This window comes from Trachurus japonicus, chromosome 14, assembly GCF_045865225.1.
Source record: "Trachurus japonicus isolate A0001 chromosome 14, Traja_1.0".
NCBI classification, from domain to species: Eukaryota; Metazoa; Chordata; class Actinopteri; order Carangiformes; family Carangidae; genus Trachurus; species Trachurus japonicus.
The window spans coordinates 5,020,054-5,032,571 of record NC_140920.1 but is presented as its reverse complement, the minus strand read 5'-3'; the positions used below and the strand labels follow the sequence as shown (position 1 = coordinate 5,032,571).

At 42.5% G+C, this 12,518-nt stretch overlaps 1 protein-coding gene across 4 annotated transcripts in view; it reads left to right on the top strand.

The window, feature by feature from the left end:
• The first annotated feature begins 732 nt into the window (after positions 1 to 732).
• The window catches only part of tcf7 (transcription factor 7), a 70,895-nt gene continuing 59,109 nt past the window's right edge, over positions 733 to 12,518 (top strand). For 2 of the 4 annotated variants that reach the window (XM_085797170.1, XM_085797169.1), the window contains exons 1-3: positions 733 to 1,221; positions 1,604 to 1,673; positions 3,315 to 3,421. In XM_085797170.1, coding sequence (XP_085653296.1) covers positions 1,039 to 1,221; positions 1,604 to 1,673; positions 3,315 to 3,421 — 360 coding nt within the window. In that variant the 5' untranslated portion in view covers positions 733 to 1,038. The remainder of the gene's footprint in view (positions 1,222 to 1,603; positions 1,674 to 3,314; positions 3,422 to 12,518) is intronic. The other 2 variants (XM_085797171.1, XM_085797172.1) reach the window with 1 other exon arrangement.

The window sequence follows — 12,518 nt, the reverse complement described above, 5'->3', positions numbered from 1 at the left end:
CAGAAAAACAACACGTGTTATGGACTCCATATGAAGTATTGATGCTTTTCATGCATTTTATTGCTAATTTTAATTATTTTATAAACATTTAGGTAGTTTCAATCGTTAACAGTGAATTGTATTTTAATAGACAATCATATACTTATTTTAATACATACTCTTACTTTGGAAAATGTGTATGTTAGATAATTCAGTAGCCTAATGGAATAGCCTAATATAGTGAACAATAAATAGTTTATAGTAAACTAGCCTAGCAGTAGGCTACTTAAATGTGTATTAAAGCACAGTAATTGAGTAAATGTTAGTTGCATCACTGGAGATAAAGAAAAAAGGGTGAAAATGCAAAATGTTTTTAAAAATATATATTCTACCTCCTGAAATTTGATCACATGATCAATAATCCTGACCAAAACTCTCACGATTAACTTTATTATTATTTCCTGGAGGAACCATCACATCACTGTTTCCCTCCATTATTACTACTTTGACTTTTTCGTGGAGGTTTTTTTGGTGGCAAAAGGCGCAGCAGCAGCCTCCTGCAGCCAGGGGGACCGTGGATGGTGTAAACACGCCCCTGGAAGTCATGAATAATGCCCCGTTCAGCTGCAGCAACTGAGCTCGGGGAGGGAGGTGATGTCTCTTTAAGAGCCGCAGCCTCTGCCGAAACAATCGTACAACCCCCCAACAAGTCATCGGACCTGTCAATCATCCGGTCGGCGCCCTTTGATGCCTAGTGTCTTGGGCTCAAATGAGCTGTTTGCTGTTGTAGGGAAACATTAGTCCTCTACCGACCAGGCAGCCGGGGGACGCCACATCTCAACTTTTTTTCTGTATGCGGTGGGGGTTTCTGCACTTTGGAGGCGCCCCGCACTGAGGAGATTTAACAGCGCAAAAGTCCCCAGATTCTTTTTTCTTTATTTATATACTTTGTTACTTTTTCTTTTTTTTCTCCCCCCCTTTTCTTTCCCCCATTTTTGTTGTTTCTGTTTTTTTTTTTTGTTGAAAGTGTGAATTATCGCAAACGGGGGGGAAGTAGACATGCCTCAGCTCAGCAGCGGCGGCGGGGACGACCTGGGAGCGAATGATGAGATGATATCGTTCAAAGACGAAGGAGAGCAAGAGGAGAAAATCCAAGAAAACGCGTTCACGGAGAGAGACCTGGCCGACCTCAAGTCCTCTCTGGTGAACGAGTCGGAAATAAATCAAAGTCCGAACGCAGCGGTAGGTGGCACAGAGAGAGTGCGTGTGTGTGTTGGAGATATAGTACACAAAGATAGCGTGTGTGTGTTAGAAAGCTTGTTTTATTCTACACGCTGCTGACAAGCTCTGAATGAGACCTCAGGGAGTTGCCTTCAGGGTCACAGTTTACCTGGTTATAACCAGCAGCCGCAGGACAGAGATGCTGTAGCTACACTATTAAAAAGCATTTGACTTAAAGGCCCGTGATATAAAGTCACTCCAGCCGCTCATACTGTTAGTTACTCTGTTGCACGTGTGTGTTTTCTGTTTCTTCGGGTTAAATCGACTTTTTTTTTTCCTATTCTTTTTTAAAAATCTTTTCCTTGTGTCGGCTTGTCCTGTGTGTGTTGTCGGTGCCCTGCAGGCGGTCAGACGGGGACAGCAGGGCGAGCAGCGGGGCTTCGCAGAGAAACACCGGGAGCACCTTGACGGCGGTAAGGAACAAGAAAAACTACAAGAAACACTCCACAGTAACGTCGCTTCTCATCCGGTTTTGAGTAGCCACTGTAGTAGCTGTCTGAAAAAAAGCCAGCTGAGAAGCCCTTGAACACACCACCCGCACTGTGTCACAGTAAAAGGGAGTATATTTTGGTCACGAGGACACGTGTTGCTGCATTAAAACTCCCCTCCAAGAGTTTGTTTTCAGGTGTACACTGTAAAAAAGTCTCCCGTCATGTCTCCAGCTCTCTCTCTCTCTGCTCTCTCTCTATCTGCTTTATCTCCCTCTGATCTCTCAACTTGGTGGTGAGATTTCCTCTTGTTGCTCTTTCAAAGAGCTCGACTCAAGAAAGATTTACAGAGAAATCACCTGTTTTTAATGTCCTCCGACCGGTTAGTTATTGAAACATGGACGCTGGAAGTTCTCAAACAGCCGCTGAGATTAGATAACTGCACCCCTCTGCAGTGCATTGCAACATTTTATTGAATATTTTATCAGATGTTGTCTGACAGTTAGGCTACTCTCTGACACTTCCCTGTGTTCACGTCTCAAAACATTCAAGTCAATCCTTGATACTTTTTTTTTTTTTTTGCAGTGTAGCTTTTTTTCCAGACTTTGCCAAAAGTGGTGTTAACCAACCAGGGTCCTTGAGGGATTTATTTTAGTTCCCCCCTTAATGGTTACTACCACCACCCATAAGAACAGATCAGCGATTCCTCTTCAGCTTCCTCGTGCACGGTATAGTTTTAATTACAGGCCTCGCTTCAGGCTCGTAGTCGGTTACCAAACTCATCTCAAGTCATTTCTGAAGGGAAAACGTGCTGTCACACTGTTCCTCGGAGCAAAATCCCCATCATATGTGGATTTGTGGTTACAAATGCACCGATCTGAGGGGGTCTTTTAAGAAAAAGTGAAAGCCACATTAAAAAAAACCCCCAAAAAATTCACTGCCCTGAATGATGCTCATTGCGTGATTTGTACAATTTCACTCACAAATGGTTGTGGCCACGTTTTTGGGTTTTGGCACCTTTGGAAAAGCTCGGTGGTGACAGTCAGACTGGAACAGATACACAAACCCCCTCCCACCAAAAAAACAAAAAGCAAAAAGTTGTGTGTATGTGTCTGTGTTTAAAACAAACCAGGTGTAATCTGGTTATAGCTGACCCACAGACAGGCCTCTGATGCGTCTTATGGGCGGTGGGGAGAGATAAATTAACACATAGGCTACAGGAGTTCACGCCTCTCAGGCTAGGTGACGCTTGTAACGCTTTTTTCTCAAGTATTGTAGTCTGTGCTCATGCAAGGATATAACATGTAGTAACTAGAACACTTGTAAATAGCTGACCTACTTTGTATGCACGCTTATTTTGGATGTCAGGTTTTTAGCCTTTTGTTCGCGGGCAAACATCTCTTTTGTTTTTGCAACACTTTTAGGAGTAAATATCAGATTTTATTTTATTTTTTATCCTCGTATGTCTCGCTCAGAGCTTCACTGACTGATGGCTGCCCTCTCAGTGACCTGACATGAGAGAATAAAATAAAACTTTATAAACGGTCCTATTCAAAGTTGGTTTTGTTTTTTTGTTCTTGTTGAGTTTCTAATTCTTTGTTTGTTCTTTTTCGTGTCTGACCTCAGTGTCGAAACAACAAGATGGAGGCATGTACAAGACACCGGCGTACCCTGGGTATCCATTCCTGATGCTGCCCGACCCCTACCTCCCCAACAGCTCAGTTTCTCCATCTGTAAGTTCACTTCTGTTTGATTTTCTCCTTTTTTTTCCTTTTTATTTAATTTTTTTTTTCGCTGGCTGCAGTGCACTGGTCACTGTTTCATCTCCAAATGGTTTCTTGTGTGAGTAGCCGTGGGCAGTCTGAGGTCCTTATCTGCTCCTCCTGTGGATGTCCTACTTTACAACTCAAGTGCAAGTTTGTGCACTTCGGCTGCTACTGTTTGATTCTTTGGTATAAAAAAAAAAACACTGAACACATGGTTTAAGCGTTTCAACAAGGAAACACGCTTTATTTGATGAAGTTGCAGTGATGTTGGTGATGCTCTTGTAGCTGAGGGAAGAAGAAACAAACATACATTCATGGATGTAAATGCCTCCAGCCGGAGTGTCCGCCGGCTAGTGTGTGTGTGTGTTTTTTATTATTATTTTGCCTGAAGCAAATACCAGAACTCTGTGGGAGCAAACAGAAATGATGATGATGATGTGGACGTGTCGGGGGATAAAGCGCTGGTGATTTGTCTGGTCTTTTTTGGATGAAAGCGTTAATATTTCTTCTGGGTGTTTCTGCTTTTTCCTCATAATTTCTGGGGCATGTGACATTGCAGTTTAGTGAATTCAGATGCACTTCAACAGAAAAATCAACTGTAATTACATCTCAAACAGTTTATCTCTCACAATAAGTGGCGTTTTTATCATTTCATACACAAATTCTAATAATAATTTCATTGTTTTAATAATGATAAATAGATGTGAGTGTTTTGAAATAGAAGTAGGTTTGTGTCAGTGACTTTCCTACAAACTGGAACTGAATTAACTTTTATTATATTGATAGTAGTTATTTATTTTGTTAAATTTTTTTGCATCAGGTAACTTGATGTGATTGAGATCCACAATGATGACAAACAAAAACCTCCCACATCACCAGGCAGAGCCAGTTAATTTATACATCAGTACAGTAAATCCGCCTGCCTGTAGGTTTTACATAGTCACAAACTTTACATATGTTCTAATTTGACGTTGAACTGCACTCTGCCTCCCTTCTCCCCCCTCACCCCAAATCTAACTGCCATATAAAATAAAACGCTCTTAAAAAACAGAGCGAAATAAAATCAAAGCGCCGCAGCCTCACGAGGGAAAAGCAGAAAAAGAGAAAGAGAGAGAGAGCTTGTTTTTGTTTACGCCTCTGCTGAAGTTGGAATATGATTGATGTCGTCATCATCACGAACCGTTTCACATGACGTGTTCCATCTGTTTGTACCCGGGTGAATGACAAGAGGTTTGTGTCGCTGCCTTCCTTTAATAGCTGCTCCAACATCAGAAAGAGCTCGTGGAGGGATTTCAAGTTGCTGCGCAGTATCACTCATCCAGCCAGACAGACCTTAAAAAATTCATCATAAAAACCCCTTCAAGTTGCCCATAAGAACCAATATCCATGGATAGGCTGACTAATTGCACCAAACACGAGCAGTTGTGCCTAATTCATTTTTCACGTGCTGTGTAATCCTGTTGCCTGATTTAACCCCCCTGCTCCAAGTCGACGAGCAGCACAGACACCTGTTTGTGGCTTCACGTTTACCGCAGGCTGGACCAATCAGGAGTCGGCTTTACCAGAAAATATGAATATTTCTTCTTTTCTTTTTTCTTTTTTTTTTTTTTTTGCTTATGACACCTTGAAGCTCCTGAGTGTATGTGTGTGTGTGTGTGTGTGTGTGTGTGTGTGTGTTTTTGCACCACTGTCTTCCTCAACGTCTGGGTCAAGACCCAGCTGTTAGTCATGGGACATTTTTGAATGGGTCGTTGAAGGGGCAAAAAAAAAAAAAGAAGCTGCTAGTTGTTACAGATGCTCTCCCAGTAAAACCAGTCCTCTAAATATAGCACAACCTCCACAGATCATTTGTTATTAATTGTCAAATCTTCTCCTGATAGACTGTAACCCCTTCATGTTTTCAACTAGACCATAAGATACACATGTTCTCTGTCTAGTTTGTCTATAAACAGGCAGATTTGACCTTTGTAGAAAAAAATAGTATCATGAAAAATTATATTTTTTCATTTAAATTGGTAAGAAACTCAGACAGGACACTAGCTGCGCTCGTCCAGGCCTCAGTTTTACACCTGAGAGCTCTGGGTTATGTGCGACATCTACATCTACGCTAGCCTTCTGCCTAAATCTGCTGCTCGCAAACCGACGCTGAGATTCACATAATAATAATAACTGAATGAACTGCGAGGACGCGTCTCGTGTTTCCTTAAACATCTTCATAACTCGCCGGCCGTTGCATAACACAGCGACATCCGGCGTCGCGTTAGACAAACACGGTGAGCAAGTGTGATGGTATTTTGTCGCTCGTCAGTTGTGTCTCCTCCTCTTTCATCTCCTCCGACTCACAATCTTCTCTTCTCTTCTCTTCTCTTCTCTTCTCTTCTCTTCTCTTCTCTTCTCTTCTCTTCTCTTCTCTTCTCCAACCCTGGAGTGCCAACCGCAAAGCCTTCTCAGAGATTGTGTTTGTTGAGGGTGGGGGGTGATGGTGGCGGTGGTGGTGGTGGGGGGTGGAGGGGCAAGATAAAGAGCACTTTCTTTCCCTGTGTGTCTTCGAGACTCCACACAATGCTCACTTGTTGCTGCTTCCCTTGTAATTAGCCCGCTGGTTGTGAAGCGGTAGCGACGTATCAGGCCCCGTCTACCTGCCACTTGAAAGAGCTGAGAATAGTGGTTAAAGAGTTTTTTGGGGGCTGGGGGATGAGAGGAGATGGGGGGGCCGAGGGGGGGTTGATTATGGTTGGAAGACATGGATCAGAAACTGTAGGTCTGGGAGCCGTGTTGTGTTTGTTGATGTGGGACACGGCGACGACGCATGCTGTCCTGCAAGTCTTGTGACTTTTTTTTTGTGACAAGTTTCACTATTTCACTCTGCAGCCAGGTTCTTCTTATTACAGTGTTGGCATTTCTAGTAAGTGAAGAAGCCTGTCTGTTATACTTTTGAGTAATCATTTAGTTTCTAAATAGGTAATTAATAAAAAAAAAAGAAGAACTCTGATGCAGCTGTTATGTAAAAAAAAAAAAAAAATAGCAGCATCAAGGAGACGGAAGAAGAGTTACAAGAAGTATTGGTGATTGTTTTCCACAGTTGATTAATTATGGGTTTTTCCAGTGATAAGAGCGGAGACACTGAATGGTTTTTGATCGTATGCTTCACGCTGATGTCTCGTCAATAGTGAGTTTTAGGTCGATGCATTTATCAGATGTTCAGTTTGGCCACGCTTCTTCTTTTAGATAAGATTAAATATGTAAGGAGATTTTTAACTTTCTCTGGATAAATGTGGAGATCAGAGTCTTAGTTAAACATGTTGTATAAAGATGTTTGGAAAATGATAACGGGACGTTTTCTTATGTTTAAATTATGCCAAACAATCATTCAAGAAAATAATCATTAGTCCCAACCCTTGTTCTGTTATTGCATTATTATGATTATGATAATTGTGCAGCGACGACAACCTCCAGAACGTCTGCAGAGGCCTGAACGTTGTGGGCCTTTACCAGTGAAGCTGACCAAATGGCAGTTTCTGAAAACCTCTGCATGTTCCCATAAACTCCTGCAAACTGATGAGCTCATTGTGAGAGCATCAGCTGAATGACTGTAAGCCAGATATTAACTGTAATATTTGCCTGTGTGTGTGTGTGTCTTTCATCGGGTAAACCATGTGGGCTCATCTCTCCTCATCTTACAAGTCTCTCTCTCTCTCTCTCTCTTTCTTTTTTTTGTTTTTTTCTTTTAAATATGTGGTTATTTATGACATTTGAATACTGGCCTCCCTCAAAGGAGCTTTGAATGAGAATGTGTCATGAAGACGCACAACCAACCACAACCATCTGGGATCAGATTGCGTTTCACAGAAACGGGAGCAAAGCTGCTGTTGTTCTGAAAAGATTAATATGTTATATCCCATGTTCTACCCCCCCTTCCCATAGGAACCAGATTTTCTAAACTGGACATAAAACAAATAAAAAAAAAAGATGGATAAATTACACCCCCCTTCTTTTTCTGGTGCTATAGTGAACATCACATGTAAGAAGAAATGAAAAGGCCTGTGTCCTCTGCTGCACACTGGAGACAGACTCCTTCTTCCCATTCAGCGATAATACTCGTATTACAGCATTTCATGGGGCATTTCACTGTTGTTATATTAATGGAGATATCAGCCGTCCTCTCAGAGGAAGTGGCCAAAGAAGGAGATTTGTGGGATTCAGAGATAAGACTAAACTCCCTCAACTTGTTGTCTTTGGATAAAGCTTTATCCGGAGTGTGTAAAGCAGTGCATACTTTGTGTGTGTGCGTGCGTGGTTGCTGTTTAAGTTCATTACACTAAGTAATTTGTATGTATCTAAGGTTTTTGGCATGCTTTGTGTATGTGCGTATGTGTGTCTTCATTTGCATGTTTTCTCCTCAAGTTTGTTGCCTTAAGCCTGTGTTTGTATCCAGACTTCATGGTGTGTTTTGTGTGCTAATGTTTTGTGTGTGTGTGTGTGTGTGTGTGTGGATGCAGCGTGTGTGTTAGACCTTCGCTGGCTGTGTGTGTGTGTGTCTGTGTGTGTGTATAATGCTGTGGATTACCAGAAGACAGTGTTTTTGAAGGGATCATCAGTCTTTGTCGTCTCAAGGAGTCAAACCCCGGCAGAGGGAGATCCTCAATAAAAATAAGAGCGTTTTTCTCTCTTCAGCATCATCCTCCCATCTTTCCCCTCTAACTCCTCGCTCTTTTGCCTTTTTTCCATCTATCCTCCTCCTCCTCTTCTTCTTCCTCTTCTTCTTTTTTTGTCATCTGTGCTGTTTTCATCATCCTGGCTGGATCTAAGCATCGCTTTCTTCCACTTCAGCTTTCTTCTCTACAATTTTTCTTTTTCCCCCCTCACTCACACAAAGCTCCAGAATCCGCATTAATCTTGAGTTACAGCGAAGCATAATAAATACAGGAGCATCACACAGTAACACACAGTAACACAACCTGCAGGACCGGGGCTGCCGACAAAAAAAAAAAAAAAGAAGCAAAGCTGCACCGGCTCAGAGAGACTTTGAGGTGTCGCTCGGCAAACGCACGTTTTTACTCCTCTGAGATGTGAAACGATCATTACTCTGTTGTTCAGTGTTTAATTGTGGGAAATAGTTTTCCTGGAAAGTGGGCAGAGAATGAACAGAGAGGACAAAAGAAGAGGTGGTACACGTAGAGATGAAGAAGTGTGTGCGTGACACGAGATTTTGGTCATCAGCTCTTGTTTTGTGGTCTTTTTGCATTCATTTCAGCTTCTTATTAATCTTATAACCATCCCATAAAGATCTTTGCTCATGCACAGATGACTAAGAGCAAAGTTTCCCCTGAGTTCTGAATGATATTAGTTTATTAGTATTAGTTATTAACAGTAATGCAAGAAGAGAAACAAAAGTCTGTGGTTATTGATAGACCGAACCGTGAACAATAGGTGTTTCGCCTCCGCCGCTCAGGCTGCGCTTCCTGCAGCTGTTTCACAATGAAAGCTTATTGATGTTATTCTAGTTATTGATTTTTTTTTCTATAGCTTTAGCTTCAGCTCTGATTGAACAAATGATTAGAAAACAAACCAGACCAAAGCGAGAGAGCAGAGATAAAGTGGTAGAAGACGACGTAACGCTGCCTGATTGTTGTTGGATATTGGTTGGTGTGTGTGTGTGTGTGTGTGTGGTCATCATCATGAGATAATGAGATTATTTTTGCTTGTTTACAATGCACACATTTGAATGTTTAGTTGTTCTTTAAAATCTGTTTTTATCAAAAGCCGATTTTGCAATTGAAAGGTTTTTTAGAATAAAACGACAATAAAACTAATAGATTGTGATTGGGAATGATGGAGGACAATGACCTTTCTTGGCAGGTTGTTGTGTGAAAATTTCGAGGCGATTAGATGACTGATATTCTGCTGCATGCAGTTTTATTCATTGTCAGAGAGGCTGTGAAACTCCCTGTGATGTGGAAGCTGTGGTCACGAGAAGACGTCAACAAGCTCAGAAGACAACACACACCGCTCTAAAACACTTTCCCGCTCACTGTACCTGGACGCTCGCTGACTGTAAAACACTTACTGTCAATTAAGGAAAATGGTAAAAATGTTTTTTGTTTTTTTTACAGAGTACTTTTTTATTGACAGCATCAACTTGGTCACCGGAATGTACAAGTCAGTGTTTATCAGCAGGGCGCAGAAAGGCCAGTATCATCGTATCGTTTGAGGGAATTTCCTGCTCATTTGACAGACTAATATTGAAAATTGACAGGAAGGCAGCTAAGAGACATGTTTGGGAAAGGTGGGGGTTAAAAACTGCGTCATTTCTAGGACTCTAAAGGCTCAGCTTAGAAAATATGAAGCATCTCAGCTGTCAGAGTGTCCCTTCATGTTTTTTTTTTTTTATATTTCAAGTAACACCAAACCAGTGTTGTTACAATTTCCAAATCATGCGAGGAAACGGCAGTTTAACTGTGTGTTCCCTCTCCAACTGACGGCTTGTTTGCGTTTCTTTTCATTTTTTTTTTCATTTTTATTATATTGGCTGCTGGAGTTTTAGAGTTGCACATAAACTTTTTCATGTGCTCCCACCTCGTCTTCGTCCTCCTCCTTGTAGCCTCCATTCAGAAATCGGCTGCAGTTGCTAACAAGCCCCCCTCCCTCTCTCCTAGCCCCCCCCCCTTTCCGCCTCCTTGTGTCTCCCAAATAATACCAGGTCGATCCTCCAAGATCAAGGGAATGGCATGTGTGTGTGCAAGTCTCTAGGATCTTGCCACTTCCTTGTTTCCCATTGTGCTGCGGTGTTGACAGGGGGGTTATTCAGCCAGCCTCTAGTCCCTTGGTAAACAATGGCAGCAACACAGGCTGAGGCCTCCCTAATCCCCCCCCACCACCACCCACCACCCCTTTAACACAGACCCAGGGGCTGGGATGAGCGGCGCTGGGGCCTCCCTGCCTCTGACTGGCTACGATAAGGACCCAGCCTCTTGGATTTAAGAGGCCTTAAAAGAAAAGCAGCTTTCACGATAAGGCAGCAGAAGCTGGATGGAAACCTTGCATCTCCAAATGTTGTTTTAAGTACAGTTTGTTTGTTTGTTGGTGAAACTGTTATTTTAAGAACTTATTCTAAGAAAAAATACATGTATACAGCAAGACAAGTTTGAAGCAACATGACATCCAGTGGTGGAGTTTCCAGAGCTGTGGGACGGAGCAAGTCAGAGTCTTAACTTTCCATTGTTGACTCGTATGTAAGTGTGAGATTATGTTTGTTTTAGAGTCTCAGATTATTGAGTGAAATGAGGCTGAAGATTGGGCAGCAAATCTCTCATTGTCCAGCTCGTTGGCAAACAAACAAGAACGCTTGTTTTTCCTCCCTCGTTCACACCAGTAGAGAGAAGAAATACGAGGTTGATGCTGTAATGGGTTTGGGTTTTATCCTTCTGGAGAAGCACAGTAGCAACTGAGAATGTTCTTATTATCAATGTATCAACATTTTAGCCCTATATCTCATTTTTTGATCAACTAATTGATTGGTAGATACTTTGCTTGGTTGGTGAAGCCTCTGGTGTCTCAATGAAGGAGCGATGGCCATGAAAAACCAAATGAAAAGTCAAAGATCAAACCTAAATCATGTCTTTCCTGTGCAGCGAGATGTAAAGGAGAGAGATATAATCAGAGATATAATTAGTAAATATCTGTGTGTGTGTGTGTGTGTGTGTGTGTGTGTGTGTGTGTGTGTGTGTGTGTGTGTGTGTGTGTGTGTGTGTGTGTGTGTGTGTGTGTGTGTGTGTGTGTGTGTGTGTGTGTGTGTGTGTGTGTGTGTGTGTGTGTGTGTGTGTGTGTGTGTTGTGTGTGTGTGTGTGTGTGTGTGTGTGTGTGTGTGTGTGTGTGTGTGTGTGTGTGTGTGTGTGTGTGTGTGTGTGTGTGTGTGTGTGTGTGTGTGTGTGTGTGTGTGGAGACTTCATGTGTCACTGTTCATCCTGATGGCTCAGTCTCATGGACCGGGCTTCCACTGACTGGAAGAGCAACAGGAAATATGAGCAGAAGATCAAAATAAATTTGGGATGTAGACGGATAAACAAACCATAAAGAGAGAGAGAGTTTGAAGACGAAAGGGTGGGAGAGGTAAAGAGAGCATTATAGAGGGAGGGGAAAGGGGGTGGGGGGGGTAGAGGATGGGCTGGGGTGGGGTGGGATTAAAATACAAATGACCATAAGAGCTTCCTCATCACCCTGCCGACTTTGAAGTAGCGGCCTGTGAAGGCACCTAAAGAGAAACTGTTCAGACGATCATTTCAAGAGCGGAAATGTTTCAAAGAAAATCAGAGGAGGAAAAAGAAACCCCCACCCCCCCTCTAACCCCCCCCCCCCCTCGCATGGCCCCGAGGTGTTTACACCTGTAATTATTCATCCACTTATTTCTTTCTCGCACATAGGGAAGGGAAGGGAAGAGCAGTAAAAGACAGGTGTTGGCAAAGGAAGTGTGAGGTTTGTTTGATATTATTAACATTTTTTTCCTTATAAGTTCAGACGCGTCAACACAAACAAAATCTGAACAGAGCAGGTGAACGTCGACACCGTGCTGCCGTTTCCATGGGAATCAATAAGAACAAGAAGACAACTGAGACGGTTGGTAACCTCATGTGGTGGGTTGCTAGTGCAACTTCTTCTCTACTAGACCACATTTCCCATAATTCCTCCCCCGCTTCCTGTCAACCAAGACAATGCTAGAGGTCAAACATGTCGGAGGATTCTTCTTTTTTCTTTTTATTTTCCATCCTACCTTTCACTTTTACCGCCATCAGCCACTGAAACGAAAAGTGAGAGTTTCAGCTCCGTTCCTCGTGGCCATCTCGCAACGTCATGTCGTCAAGTATCTGACACCGTGCATTTTTTTTCTTTCTTCTCTTTCAAGAGAGACACATGAGACTCTGATCCACTGATATGGAGCTCAGTTAGTCACTAGACGTTTATGTCTCAGATGGTGAGTGTTTGCCACTTCACAGCGCATCAGGAGATGATTGAGAAAAGAAACGACTTGTGCGATTGATCCAGGGAGTCTCTTACGTGTTCACTTTCT